The following is a 15,601-nucleotide window of genomic DNA, read 5'->3' on the forward strand; positions in this document are numbered from 1 at the left end:
CCCTGTAATGTAGATGTGATGGCTGGAACTCTGACAACCGTATTGGGTTATGAGGTGATTCTGATGACGGTAGCCAGCACTGAGAATGGTGTAGAAAAATGGAAGTCTGGGTTCCTGGTAGCATTAAGCGCATCCGCCTGCCTCTAAACTTCTTTAATGTGAGAGAGTAATAAATTATTTTATTTAAGCCACTGTTATTTTAAACTTTTTAATATGCAGATGGTCCTAATCCCAGCAGGTCTAATCGTATAATATGTTACAAAGAAAACCACAATGCAACTCAAATGGCAGAATTGTAGAGGTCATAACAAAATACAATAAAGTAGAAAACAATGAGAAAAGAATACATGTTAAAAAGGCCAATCACTTGTGATTTAAAAAGTGTTCTTCAAGGGGGGGGTCTGGGTGGCTCCATCAGTTAAGCATCTGACTCTTGATTTTGGCTCAGGTCATGACCTCAGAGTCATGAGATCAAGCCCCATGTCAGGCTCTGTGCTCAGCAGGGAGTCTGCTTGAGATTCCCTCCCCCCACTCCGCCCCCACCCACCACTCTCGCTCACTCTCTAAATAAATAAAATCTTTTTAAAAAATAAAATAAAATGTGTTCTTCTGACTATCTAATTGATTAAAGAGGATTCAAAACTTTAATTTCAAACTCATTTAGAAAATAAAAACACAGATCACCATATATGACCACATATTAAATAAAGCCAGGTATTAGATACACTCAGAAGCAAATTCACAGCCCTAAGCACTTTTATTAGAAAGAAAGAATGAGAATAAATAAAGCATTCAAGGTAAAAAGTAAAAAACAACAACAACAAACAAACCAAAACAACAACAAAAATCCCACAAACATACCAAAGAAAAGAGAAAAGGATATTATAAAAACAAAACCAGAAATGAATAAATTAGGAAATGGAAACAGAAGAACTGATAAATACATCCAAGAGCTTGTTCCGGGACACGACTCTCACAAATATGCTTATTCTAATAAAGGAGACAGAGGTGAAAAGGGGAACAGGACTCAAAACCAATCCAAGGAAAGGTCATTATATATCTTTTACAGATTTTCTTTATTTATTATACTTAATTTTAAAAAGATTCTATTTATTTATTTATCAGAGAGAGAGAGCACAAGCAGGGGGAGTGGCAGGCAGAGGAAGAAGCAGGCTCTCTGCTGCTCAAGGAGCCCAATGTGGGGCTCGATCCCAGGACCCTGGGATCATGACCTGAGCAGAAAGCAGATGATTACCCCACTGAGCCACCCAGGCGTCCCTTATTTATTTATTTCAGAAAGAGAGAGAGCATGGAGATGGAGGGGGAGAGAGAGAATCCCAAGCAGATTCTGAGCTGAGCTTGGGGCCTGATGTGGGGCCCAATTTTGGGACCCTCAAATAATGACCTGTGCTGAAATCAAGGGTCAGTCGCTCAACTGATGGAGCCACCCAGGCGCCCCCTGGGAAGATCATTATATTTAAAAACATCAACATTACAACTTTCTACAACAAAGACACCAAAGAGTGAAGAGGAAATAGCTGGGAGAAGAGATTTACAATGTGTATAATTCAAAGGATTATTATCCAAATATATAAAGAACTCTTACAAATCAATTAGGAAAATACAACTAATGGAAGAATGGACAAAGGATGTGAACAGGTAATTCACAGAAGAGGAAGTATAAATGGTAAATAAATAGATGAAAAGCAGCACAATCTTTTTGGTATTCAGGGAAATAAAAATTAAAACCATAGTGAGATGCTACCTTTATCCCATCGGGTTGGCATACAGAAAAGTCTAAAAATATGAATACTAATGTTACTAAGGTGTAGTGAAATAGAGCCTTCCGGAAAGATAATTAGGCAATAGCTATCAAAAATGTAAACGGCACAGCCATTTACACAGCAAATTCACTTTCTAGAATGGGCCTCTGAGCAGTCTTCATACTTGTGCAAAAAGAAGTTCGCAAGGATTTTTCACAGCACTGTTATTTCTAATAGCAAATAATCAGAAACAACCAAAATCCATCACTGGGGAGAGAATACTACTCAGCAGGAAGAAACGAATGAATGAAGCAGATCTTTATGTAGCCAAACTGCTAAGTGTAACAAGGTAATTCTGGATAAATACGCATACTGTTGTATTTTTAATGGAAAAAAATATAAAACAAAATAGAATGTTTAAATGTATGCGAATGCCTAGAAAAAAAGCCTGAAAGTTCACACCAAAGTTCTAACAGAGGTTACTTCTGGGAGCAGATTTGGGGTTGAGCCTTGTCAGGGGAATTTCTACATTTTTTTTTGTTTTGTTTTGTTTTGGTATTGTTTGAATTCTAGAGCTGAGAGAACATATTCATGTATTACTTGTATAACTTTTAAAATATTCTTTAAAAAAGTCTTGGTGGTATTTTTGAATTCTAAAGAACATATTCATGTATTACTTGTATAATTTTATAAAATATACAGAGAAGATTTTTTTAAATCCTGAGGATATTTCTGAATTCCAAAGATAAAGAGGAAAAATACCAAAGGATCCCAAGGGGAGTGGGGGAGGTTTACCTACAAAGAAAAAGAGAATCAGGCCAACTATTGTTCATGTATGAGAGAGAAAAAAAAGACATTTCCAGATATGCAAGGGCTCAAAAAGTATATTGCCCACACACTCTGAATATTATTCAAAGAAGTGCTCTAGCCAAACATAGATTACACACACACACACACACACACACACACACACACACAGCCCAAATAATTGTGAAGTTTCATACAGGTGTTAATTAAGCAAGGATTCAAAAATCTGATGAAATTTCAAATTATTTCCAAAATCTTGGCAGGTGTGTATGGGTAAAATGGTAGAGGGTACAGTAAAACAGTATGTTAAAAGTCTCTTCCTGGGGCACCTGGGTGGCTCAGTTGTTTAAGCGTTCTCATGGGTTATGGGGTTGCACCCCGAGATGTACTCTGCACCCAGAGGGAAGTCTGCTTGAAGATTCTCGCCCTCTACGCCTCCCCCAACTCACGTGCACACACTCTCTCCTTCTCAAATAAGTAAACCAATCTTTTAGAAGTCTCTTCCTATGTGGGGAGGGTTGAGAAGGTCATATTTATTATTCAATTATTGATATTGATAGGGTAAATATAATGGGACCAGTACATAAAATATTACAGATCAATAGTAATTAGAGAAAAGTCAGATGTTTCCCCTTCCAAACCACTTAAGAAACCAAAGGACCACTGAAAAGATCACTCCAGCACAAATCGGGAAAAGAAGTGAAAACAATAGCAAAGCTTAGTAAACCAACCAACCAAAACACTGGAAGGCTGGGATAAGTGGTCACAATAACTAGGGGCAGAACAAATATGAATGTGTTCCATTTATTATTAAAATTAAAGACCAGGGGTGCCTGGGTGGCTCAGTCGTGAAGCATCTGCCTTTAGCTCGGGTTATGATCCCAGGGTCCTGGGATCGAGCCCAGCATTGGGCTCCCTGCTCAGCGGGAAGCCTGCTTCCCCCTCTCCCACTCCCCCTGCTTGTGTTCCCTCTCTCGCTGTGTCTCTCTCTGTGTAAAATCTTAAAAAAAAAAAAAAAAGAAAAAGAAAGAAAGAAAGACCATATTTCTCACACTAGGGCGAAGAAGTAAAACTCAGCTACAGTTTGTCAGGAGACATATAATAGAAAACGACACAGAAATCAAACGTCACTCATATAAAGGTGTAGGCAATGATTTACAAGGCGAATAAACAAAACAGGAATGGAAACATTGACATCAGATGAAGTAGAATTCAAGACAATATTCACTGAAATGGGGATCTTTGTACATGCGTGAGTGAGGCAGACAGAGAGATGCTACCATTCAGTCACCACACAACACTATCACAACACCACTGACTACATTCCCTGCGCTGTGCCTTTTACTCCCAGGACTTACTCATTCGGTAACTGGAAGCCTGTATCTCCCACTCCCCTTCACCCATTTTGCCCATTCCCCCACTCCCTTCCTCTGGCTAATAATCAGTTTGTTCTCTGTATTTATAGGTCAGCTTCTGCTGTTTGGTTATTCATTTGTTTTGTTTTTTTTTTAGATTCCACATATAAGTGAAATCATATGGTATTTGTCTTTCTCTGTCTGACTTACTTCACTTCGCATAATACTTTCTAAAGGTCCATTTATGTTGTCACAAATGGCAAGATCTCGTCCTTTTTATGGCTGAGTAATGTTCCATGGTGTGTTCCATGGCATATTTTCCATATATATATACACACACACATATATATATACTCCATGGTATGTATGTATATGTATATGTATATATACATATATATATGTATATATGCATATATATACACACACCACTTCTTCCTTACCCATTCATCTATGGATGGACACTTGAATTGCTTCTGTATCTTGGCTATTATAAATAATGCTGCAATAAACATAGGGCTACATGTATCTTTTTGAATTAGTGTTTTCATTTTCTTTAGGTTAACAGAATTACTGGATCATACAGTAATTCTATTTTTAATTTTTTGAGGAACCTCCACACTGTTTTCTGCAGTGGCTGTACCAGTCTACGTTCCCACCAACAGTGTATGAGGGGTCCTTTTTCTCCACATCGTCACCAACACTTGCTCTTTCATCTTTTTGATTCTAGCTATTCTGACAGGCATGAGGTGATAGCTCACTGTGGTTTTGATTTGCATTTCCCTGAGGATGAGGGATGTCGAGCATCTTTTCACGTGTCTGTTGGCCGTCTCCATGTCTTCTTCAGAAAAATGTCTATTCAGGTCCTCTGGCCATGTTCTAATTGGATTATTTGGTTTCTGGTGTTGAGTCATGTAAGTGTTTTATATATTTTGGATATTAACACCTTATCAGATGTATCATTTGCAAACATCTTCTCCCATTGGGTAGGCTGCCTTTTAGTCTTGTTGATTTCCTTTGTTGTGCAGAAGCTTTTTATTTTGATGTAGTCCCAATAGTTTATTTTTGCTTTCGTTTCCCTTGTCTCAGGACAAACTTTGAGAAATGTTACTCCGGTACTTTATAGCTTTAAGTGTGATTGTAAATGCTTTTTTAAAAAAATATATCATATTCTAAATGTTTTTTATAAGTTCATGGGCCTCCAACAATTATTAACATCCAGAAATCTTTTAAAAATAGTAGATCTTTTTTTTTTGAAAGATTTTATTTATTCATTTGACACAGAGAGAGAGAGAGATCACAAGTAGGCAGAGAGGCAGACAGAGAGAGGAGGAAGCAGGCTCCCTGCCGAGCAGAAGGCCTGATGCGATGCAGGGCTCGATCCCAGGACCCTGGGATCATGACCTGAGCCAAAAGCAGAGGCTTAACGCACTGAGCCACCCAGGTGCCCCTAAAAATAGTAGTTCTAATAGTTTGCCTATCCTCATGAATGATTTTGTTTCCTCCTTTCCTATCCCGTTACTACTTATTTATCTGTTAGTCTCCCAGGAAAATGTTGGAAATGGGTATTCTCATGCTATTCCAGACATTAAGAATTTACCTTTATCTGTTTCATCTTTAAGAACGGTGCTTGCTTTGGGATTGGGATTTTATTTTTCTGATAGACCTCTATGAGTTAACAAAGTTCCCTTCTGAATCTAATCCACTCTTTAAAAAAAAAAAGTCATAAATAGAGTTATGTTTTATCTTATCAAAAATGATTTTTCCAAATCTCACCTTTCTTCTTCCATTTCCATTAATGTGATGAACTATATTAATACATTCTCTAATGTTACCATTCTTGGTAAAATTTATTTGGTGATGAACATGTTTTAACTCATTGCTGGATTCAACTTGTTATTTCACTTAGACTCCTAGATGTAATTTCATAAGTGATATTAGCCTGTAATTGTTCTTTCTTTGATTTACTTCTTTGGTATTTGTCTCAAAGTGCCTCATAGATGAATTGGGAGACATTTCCTCTTTTTCTTTCTTTTTTTTTTTTTTAAGATTTTATTTCTTTATTTGAGAGAGAGAGAGAAACAGAGGAAACACAAGCAGGGCAGAGGGAGAGGGAGAAGCAGGCTTCCCCCCGAGCAGGGAGCCAATGCGGGGCTCGATCCCAGGAACCTGAGATCATGACCTGAGCCGAAGGCAGAAGCTTAATGACTGAGCCACCCAGGTGCCCCACATTTCCTCTTTTTTTTTTTTAGATTTTATTTCTTTATTTGACAGAGCGAGACACAGGGAGAGAGAATGAACCCAAGCAGGAGGAGTGGCAGAGGGAGACGCAGGCTTCCCGCTGAGCAGGGAGCCCAATGCAGGACTCATCCCAGAAGACTAGGATCATGACCTGAGCCGAAGGCAGATGATTCACGAATGAGCCACCCAGGCACCCCGCATTAACTCTTTTTAATTATCTTTTAGGAGTTAAATGAAAATTGAGTTTGGCTATTCTTCCAAGAGTGGTCACCGGGAAGACTGTGGGCGTCTATTAGTGATGTTTTGTTTGTTTGTTATTTGGTGCATATATTTTAAACAACTAATTTAATTTCTCTCTATTCATAGTCTATTCAAATTCGATACTTCCTCTTGGCAATCTCCGGGAAGCTATACTTCCTCAGAAAGGTGTCCTGTTCTTACAGGTCTTCAAATTTATTACCCCAGATTGTTCAATGTGTTCTGGTTTTAAACTCCTATTGTATCTATAGTTATTGTACTTTTTTATTCCTAATATGTTTATTTGCATCTTCTTTTTTCTTGCTCAGTGGTTCCAGAAATGTCTATTTAATTAGTCATTTCACAGAAGTTAGAAATTTACCCTCAAGATATATCTCTAACAGCATCAAAACAATATGCCCAGGATTACCCATTCTGGCATTCTTCATAATAGCAAAACAGTGGAAATAGTCTCAATGTCCACATGCAAGAAATTAGCTGAATCAATTATGGTACTTGCACATAGTAGACTACCATATAGCTATTAAAAAAAAAAGAATGAAGACCTCTATAAACTGATGGGTCATGATTTCCAGAATATGTCATTAAGTGGGAAAAAACACTGTGCACAGAGTATCGTAGAATGCGACCTTTTGTATAAGAAAAAAAGGGGAAATATGTTTGCATCTGCTCATTTTTACAAAAAGAAATAAGGATAAAATTGTTTACCCAAAGAGGATGGGTGGGGAGGAGATAAAAGGGATAAGGAGGGGAATGGAATTTGTATCATGCCTTTTTTATGTCGCTTTGACTTTTGAATGATGTTAATATTTTACAAGTTTCAAAAAAAAACAAATCAGGGGCATCTGCGTGGCTCAGTTGGTTAAGCGACTGCCTTTGGCTCAGGTCATGATCCTGGAGTCCTGGGATCGATCCCCACATGGGGCTCTCTGCTCAGAGGGAAACCTGCTTCTCCCTCTGACCCTCCCCTTCTCGTGCCCTCTCTCTCTCTCTCAAATAAATAAATAAAATTCTAAAAGAAAATCAATAAGAAGGAGGAAGCAACTAAAACCGAACGCCAACAACAACAAATAAACCTAACTGTATATCAAACAAATAACAACCACACAGAAGAAACACACAATACAAATAACTTTTGAACACAATTCTCTGTATACCCTCAGTAGGATATATTCTAAGAACTTCAAAGAAATCTCAAGTTAATACACTTGGGGGGGTAGGGCTGATGTAGCAATTCTGAAATGCTCTCATCTGTGTATAAGACTTGGTAAGCGAGTACATATATGGTTGTTGGATTCTCATTCAGGGAGAAGGGAGACAGAAATACGGGATGGGAAGAGTGCGAGATGGCTAAGATGCTGGACTGGAATTATTGGCACGAACTCATCATTCTGAAGTCGTATCTCCTAGCTCTGAATGCTAAAAGGGCCTAGAAACAATGACTCTCCAGTAACCGTGAGCGCACCTCACATCCAGATCTTGGTGTCCAAACACCATTCTCCTCTGAACGGAACGAGGGTGCTTTGGAGAAACACACGATTCCAGGACTGGGGCTCAGCAAGTACAAGATGGGTCTGGAACATCCACACATCGTGCCAGGAGGTTTTGAAGTTCTCAGAGGATATGGAAGACACATCATATGGACAGAGAAATCGCTCTAAAGGGTTCCTAATCGTCACATTTGGCACAATGTATATATCAACATAAATAATAATAGAAGTAAATTGTTACTGAATCAAAAAAATTGCCCTGAACATACTGATCATTGTAAAAACATTAAAGGGGGAGGCAGAAGGGGGAAAACTCTTATTCACAGGAGAGGGCCTGCCCATAAATATAGAAAGAATGTTATCTGTGAAATATATAGGAAATATTGCAACTAGGTGACGAATCTCTTCCCAGTCAGGTTTTCACTCATGGTTTTAGTATCTGTTGGTTATTCTTTTCTGTTTTTCAACTTTAAGCTAATAGGAAGAAAGCAACGATTAACATTTGTGTACTCCTTTCTCTTGAAGTAAATGCCCAAAATCACAGTTGCTGGCTCACGCTGGATGTTAGTGTATGTTTCACTTTACAAGAGACCACACAACACTTCACACACACCCTGGTCCCGATCGCAGATCTAGGATCGAGAGCTGCCTTCGGTGGTTCTCTAATCCTGTGGTATCCTCTGGGAGAAATGAGGGGAAACAGCCTCTAAAAGACTTGTACAATCACATTCAAAGCCGCCCTGCTTGTTGTGAACTCCAAACCGGAACCAGCCCCAGGGTTCACCCAAAGTAGGATGGATAAATTTCGATATAGTTGTAACGACGGGGCTACGAACCCGTCAGCCATGAGAAATGACTACGACATGCAACAACACGGATGAGTCTCACCATGTTGAGTGAAGGGAGCCAGACCCAGACAGGGACATCCTGATGATTCCACTTACATAACGGTCAGTAACAGGCCGAACGGGAACACAGTGAGGGAAGTCAGAAAAGTGATTCCCTGAGGGACTGAGGGCTGTGGGAGAGGGTGCTGAGAAGCTGCTAATGCTCTAACCCTACCTCAGTGAGCCTTACTTGGATGTGTTTGCTTTGTGAATCCCTACCACGCTGTATATTAGTTTTGCTCTAATATATGTATATATATTTTAAACAGAACAAACCTAACCCTGATTCCAGAACTAAGCAAAAAGAATACTGACTCCTTTCTGAGTTCTTTTTAAAGTTTAGGTTTCAGAAGGCGTGCTTATTTTCTGACTTCCTAAGTTTTTGGGAAAACTCGCCTGTGACCAGCATGTCCTGGTGACAATACCTGGGATGGGAGCCGGCAGGGAGAATGCACTTTGAGGCTCTGTGTTGGCTGCACGTGGGCACACACGCCTTTATGGAAAGAAACTGGACAATACGCATCAAGAGGATGAAAAAGACTTAAACGCCACTTTATCTGATAATTCCCCTCCAGGAATGTATCCTAAATCAACATCTCAAATATTTATGACGAATGCTGTAAAGTTATACATTAAAAAATGTTTTAGAGAAGAAAACCCTTTGCAGGTGATACTTACAATTGGCGTTCCAAAAGGAATGTAACCTGAAGGGGGGAGAGAAGAGGGTCAGGTCTTCCGGTCCCACCCATCGCCATCCTACCCACCACTCGACAGAGACACTGGAAGAGCCTTCTGGGTTTGCTCTGGTCAGGGGTCCTGATGAGGCTCCTCCAGCCCCCAGACTTTTTCCTGGCTCAGCCCTCCCCAATGCTCCCCTGTGTCCCTCTGCCGCCCTCTCTCTGTCCCCCTTTAGCCAGACCCTTCTCACTCCCCTCCAAAACTCAGGGGCCCATTGCCGAGGGCAGGCTGCCCACTGCTGGCAGGCCATCACGCTGTACTCAGTGTTCCTCCCATGATTTCCCCCGTGAGGCATGACGTTCCTGGCCCACACCCACTCCACACACTCCACAGCCTTCAAAGGCCCTGGAATGTTCTCCTTCTCTGTCCTTGCCTTTCTAGCACACATCTTTACTTCCCTGGCATCATGACCAATTCTGGAAAGGGAACTCCCCACACACTAACCCTAACTCTAACCCCCAACCCTAACCCAAATCCTCTACGTGCCAGAGATCCTCTGTACCTTTCTCGTACCCTGGCCAGACACCCTGAGGAGGGCAGGATAGAGCACCGTTTCCTCACTGCTCACTGCCCCCACGCTGCGGGAGGCTCCTTCCACGGCCCCCACTCTGCTGTCACTGGGCAGCCTCGTGTCCCTGACCTCTGACTTACGGCAGTCAGTCAGCTGGGGGAGGGACCACAGACGACCACAGTTATCTGAGTCGTCTAAAGCAAAGGTTTGTGAGCTGTCACTCTCCTGCCCACAGTCCTCTGGAGACAGATCCAAGGTTTAATGGGAGAGTGACAAAAGAGAATCCAGGACCCAGGTGAGAGGCTGCTATAGCCACGTGCAGGGACTGGGCGCACCGACAGCCACAGCTACAAGGCGCTCAAGGCTTTGGTGCCTGGGACCCCCTCACGGCCAAGCACGGAGGCTCAGGGGGCACTCACTGCCTCAGTGGGCACAATGGTGTCACGTGCTTGTGTGTTCTGTCACCCACATGAGGTGGGGATCCTGACTAAGCCAGCTGAGAACAGCCCCCGAGGGAGACCCTTTCTCCAGACCCCTGAGAACTTTTCGAGGCACCAGCCAGCAGCCCTCCCCGCAACCCTGCCAGAGTGCCCCGGTGCACTGAGAAATGTCATGGAGTAGGCCTCAGCACTCTGGTGTGACGCTGACCTCCGCTGTGTGACTCTGGACAAGGCCTGGAGCCTCTCGAAACTACAGGCAGGATGGACACGCTGGCCCCAGGTTCGGGGCGTGCAAGCGCTCTCTAGACTACGAAGCTGGGCATACAGAGCTCTCCCTCTCGTGACCCCAGGGCAGGGACTTCCTGGTGGCAGGGATCTTCTGCCCACTGCCCCACGCCACCACTCTGCCACCGGTCTCCACAGAACAGGGATCCACCTCCCGTGTGTGGGCACTCGTGCCAACGCAGCATTGTGGAGTAGAGGGGAGCCTGGGGATTAAGCGCCTTTAAGGGAGCATGGTTTGGAGGGAAAGAGCATGATGCGCACAGGGAAGATTAGGGAGGAATGACTCACAGAAAGCAGGGCCTGCCTGACTCTGATTCCGGTGTCACCCCTGAGGCTGTTGCTAAGTGAGTAGTGTCTAACTGGGCTGGGGGCACCCGATTCCCCCCATGGAGGCCTCCGCTCCACCCCACTGCTCAGGCAGAAGAGGAAGATGGGCACATTTTTTTTTTAAAGCCCCATAGGTGATTCTGAGGCCTGGCCAGAGGTCTGTAAAGTTGAGCCAAGGTGAACATGCAGGGGAAAACGTGGCTCGGCATGTCACAGGTTCTGTCCCTCCATGGACTGCGGCCCCTGGGTGCTCTCAGAGCTGGGACCATCCATGGTCAGCGCCCGAGGCTGGGCAGAACCAGAAGGGTCCCCTGGGCTTACCTGACATTCTGAAGGGCATGAAGATCTTCTCATTGGTGTCTGGGTGTAGAATAGCCTGGCAAGAGCAGGGAACAAGGCACAGGATGACTGTGGGGAGGGGAGGGGAGGGGACAGGGGGACAAGAGAGGGAGGAAAGAGGGAAAGGAGAGCTCCCCCAGGACTGGCCGGTCCGTCCTTTCCCGCCATTCAAGGCGAGAGAACACCAGAACACGGGCCCCCAACAGGACTTTTCCTGACACCCACTCAAAGCTGAATGCAGGGGAATGGGGCTGCGTCTGCCTGGCTGATCCTCTGTCCTCGGGGCCTGGAGGACGGTAGGCACGTAAGGATTTTGTGGAAGGCCCCCCCAGGGAAGGAGCTCAGGGGCCCAGGTAAAGGCAAGGGGCCTGAGTTCTGGCCGTCAGAAACTCAGACCCCGGTTATGGGGGAAGGAGAGAGGGCAAGGCAGCTGGGCCGGCTGATGGGGCACAACCGTGAATCCCCAGAGCAGAGCAGGCCAAGGGAAGGAAACAAATCCAAAACAGAATTACCTGCTTGATTTTCTGTGCACTCCAGAGCTGCAAGGAAGGAAGGATGGGATGGGGAGGAGAAGGAAAAGAAAATAAAGGACAAAAATTAAAAGCACATATCAATTGACAGTCTCATAAGCCACATTTTTTAACAAAGAGATCTAGCCCCAAAGGGTACAAGAGGCTCAGGCTGCCCTGGCACCACCAAGCCTGGCGGCTTCCCTAGGGTTGTGGCATCGGGCATCCCAGGACAGCAGAACCAGGGGATTTCATGCAGACCATGCAAACCAAGGGTTCTCTCCTCTGGCTGTGCTGTAAAGCTACTTGAAAAATTCTTCCACCAATGTTCTAGTTGATTCTAAGGTACAGCCAGGTATGAAGCCCTGATTTGAATGAAGACACTCCCACTGTCTCCCAGAATCACTAGAAGGAGCATAGCATGGGCTCCTCAAAGCTGGACAGACTGCCCAGATTACTGGCTTTGCCCCTCCTTCCTCTGAGCCTCCATTTCCTCACCTGCAAAATGGGGATAATAGCGGTGCCTCCACCATCACAGAAGAGGTCTGGGAAAGGTGCCTGGAGCAGTGCTGGGCACAGAGTAGGTGCTTTATGGCTGCTGACCACTGTGGGTATTATTATCCCCATTGTTGTGGTTCTTATAAGAAGGTTGCAAGAGGAAGAAAGTTGCTTTCAAATGAGCAGTGAGGTTGTCTCTCCCACCCGGCGTGGGAGACAGGTTGGACCAACAAAACCATTCCCGATTCCTTCAAATGATATCAATACTGAACCTCATTGAGTCTAAGATATGACTGATCCTAAGATGTACTGTCATGTGCCACTGAGAAGGAAAACTAAACCATCCCAAGACCTCCATCCATTAAAAGACTCATCCATTTGAGAGACGTTAAAATGTGGTAAGATGAACTGTTTAGAATCAAGAAAACATCGTAAATAAAAATGTGCATGTGGGTAAAGCAAAGGCAGTGCATTTTTTTTTTTAAAGATTTTATTTATTTGACAGACAGAGATCACAAGTACGCAGAGAGGCAGGCAGAGAGAGAAGGGGAAGCAGGCTCCCTGCTGAGCAGAGAGCCCGATACGGGGCTCGATCCCAGGACCTTGAGCTCAAGACCTGGGCAGAAGGCAGAGGCTTAACCCACTGAACTACCCAGGCGCCCCAAAGACAGTGCATTTTTAAAGGAGCAAGAAGGTATGAGGTGAGAGGGAAGAGGTGGCCACAGTTGAGGTTGGTTTTAACAACAGCACAGTTCAGTTACACTTCGGTTACGTGGCAATGTCATCTGGAATATAAATTAAGCTGCAGAAGGCCACCGGGTAGCAGAAACAAAAACTAAGATTGAGGAGCTCACGTTTATGCATTTTACTTCCATCAGAGTCCCTCAACCCTTCATTCGCAGCCTAATTACCCTGATATGTTACAAACATATTTGATTTTTTACAATTCCAGACCAATGAAGATGAGACGGGGTCGATTTAAAAAATTCTAAGTATGGAAAAAGGGGACGGAAGGGAGAAAAACCAAATGCAGAATCATGTTGGCCAAAGACACCAAGTCAGAGCGTAACAGCAAAGAGGTTAAACAAAGTGATAAAAGGCTGACCCCCTTTGCCCGGGAAGTGCCTTTATGCAGTCATCTCCAATCCCAGCACCACCTCTGGTGCGGCCCCAGGACCCGTGCACAGACTCCTGACACCCCATATTTCCCACCTAGGATCCGGAGCTCCCATTTCTGGGTCCAGCTCCTTAGAGACAGGGGCTTGTCCTCCAAGGCTGTCCCCCCAGCATTTCCCACAGTGCTGAGCACACCGGAAATCTAAAGCTATTCTAAAATTAAAATTCTATTTAAAAAAAAATGTAAGATTTCCTCATACAATTCTGAAAGAAAGAAAGAGAGAAAGAAAGAAAGAGGGAGGAAGGAGAAAAGAAGGAAGGGAAGGAGGGAGGGAGGGAGGACAGTTAAGAGAGAGAAAGGGAGAAGGAAAAATTCCCCATGATTCTGAAGGAGGGAAAGAAGGAAGGGAAGAAGGAAGGAGGGGAGGGAGGGAGAGAGAGAAAGAGAAAAAGAGAAAGAAAGAAGAATTCCCCATTATTCCGAGGAACAGCCTGAGTGGCAAACATGGGTCTAAGACATCAAAGAACAGTGTAAAGAACAGGTATTTCAATCAGGCAGGCCTGTGTTCAAATCACTTACTGAATGTGTGGCACTGGGCCAATTACTTCGCCTGTGCGCCTCAGTCTCTCCATCAGTACAATGGAGGGTTGTAAGAGCAAGGCAGAACCACACTGGCTGCTCCCCGGCAATGTGCATTTCCCTCTGGGCACAGGCGAAGTCCACATCCCCAGCCTCCCTCACCATCAGGAAAGCTCACATGAGGGGTGCTGGCGCATGGACTGGGGTAGAGGTGACATTGGCCAGCCTCCGTGGAGGATCCAGTGGAGGTTGGTGGGGTAGCACAGCCATGAGGGGAAAGGAGCCCAGTGTCCGAGCAGCACTGAAGAAGAGAAACAGACCTTAGTGTGTAAGTTCCTGAAATCTGGTGCTGTTGGTCACAGCGCCTGGCTCACCCTAACACCGAGGTTTAGATGAGATGTGTGTATCTAGAATACTCAGGCTGTAGAACATGCTTCATGAATGCCTCAAACAGAGAAGTCATTCAAATGAGCAATATATTTTTTAATGGACTTATTTTTCAAAGCAGTTTCATCTCTAGTGTCTTATTCCTACAACATGCCAGGGAGGTGGACAGATTATTTTCGGACAAGCCAACTCATCTGCAAGAGACTGAGTAACTCAGCAGGGTCCTAGGGGCTGGTGGCAGGATGGAGATGGGCCCCCTCAGGCCTCCTGGCCTCCAGGCTCACGTGCTCCCTACTCTCCAGGGGTCTCTGGGACAGATCGATGTCTGGTCAGGCCAGAGCGGCTGCCAGGTCTGAGGCACAAGAAGAGGAGGAGAGTTAACTGACATCCTCCTGGGGTCCCAAAAACTCTTCCTTGCAGCCAGGGGTGGGGGGGGGGCTAGTGTCCCTCAGCAGTCCCTGCTGCTCCCCTCCTGCCCAAGTTCGACTGAGCAGCACAGAGCTGGCAACCCATGGCCACAACCAAGCCCCCTTGTGAAGGACTGCCTCCTCCACCCCCAAGGCCAGAGGCCCAGCACTACAGACGTGTTCCCCAACCTGCAGTGACCGCCCCCCCACCAACACCCACAAGCCTAGGGCAGGCTGGTGCCACAGAGACAGGTGATGACAAAGCCTCACATGCTAATTCCATGCTTCTCCCTTTGGCTGAGCACCTTCCCTCCTGTTACTTATTCAATTCTCACACTTGGAAACCTGTTCTATAGGCCAGGTGAGGAAACCACAGCTCGGAGCCACCTCCAAGGTGTCGGGCAGAGCCAGAAGGACAGCTCGTGACCTCGGACTCAGATTTATTCATCCTCACTCATTCATTCACATTTAATGCACAAGTGGGATGTGTTGAACCCCCTCCTGAGGGCTTTGTACCTCCTGACTTATCTAATCTCCTCAACACCCCCAGGAGGCGGGGAGGGGGGCTCATCTATCCCCCACTTCACGGATACAGAAACTGAGGCCCCGACAACGTACCTGACTTGCCCAGAGTCCCAAGCAGCAGTGGGCTTGGAAGCCAAGCAG

At 44.7% G+C, this 15,601-nt stretch overlaps 1 protein-coding gene across 4 annotated transcripts in view; it reads right to left on the reverse strand.

Annotated features, from left to right (window-relative positions):
• SFXN5 (sideroflexin 5) overlaps positions 1 to 15,601 on the reverse strand; it is a gene marked incomplete at its 3' end in the record, with an annotated part of 113,184 nt that overhangs the window by 63,117 nt on the left and 34,466 nt on the right. For all 4 annotated transcript variants that reach the window (XM_080814843.1, XM_080814845.1, XM_080814844.1 and 1 more), the window contains 3 exons: positions 11,951 to 11,977; positions 11,421 to 11,475; positions 9,477 to 9,502 (listed from right to left, as the gene is read on the reverse strand). In XM_080814843.1, the coding sequence (XP_080670969.1) occupies positions 9,477 to 9,502; positions 11,421 to 11,475; positions 11,951 to 11,977 (108 nt within the window). The remainder of the gene's footprint in view (positions 1 to 9,476; positions 9,503 to 11,420; positions 11,476 to 11,950; positions 11,978 to 15,601) is intronic.

The sequence above is a fragment of the Martes martes genome (genome assembly GCF_963455335.1).
Source record: "Martes martes genome assembly, chromosome: 9".
In the NCBI taxonomy this organism is placed as follows: Eukaryota; Metazoa; Chordata; class Mammalia; order Carnivora; family Mustelidae; genus Martes; species Martes martes.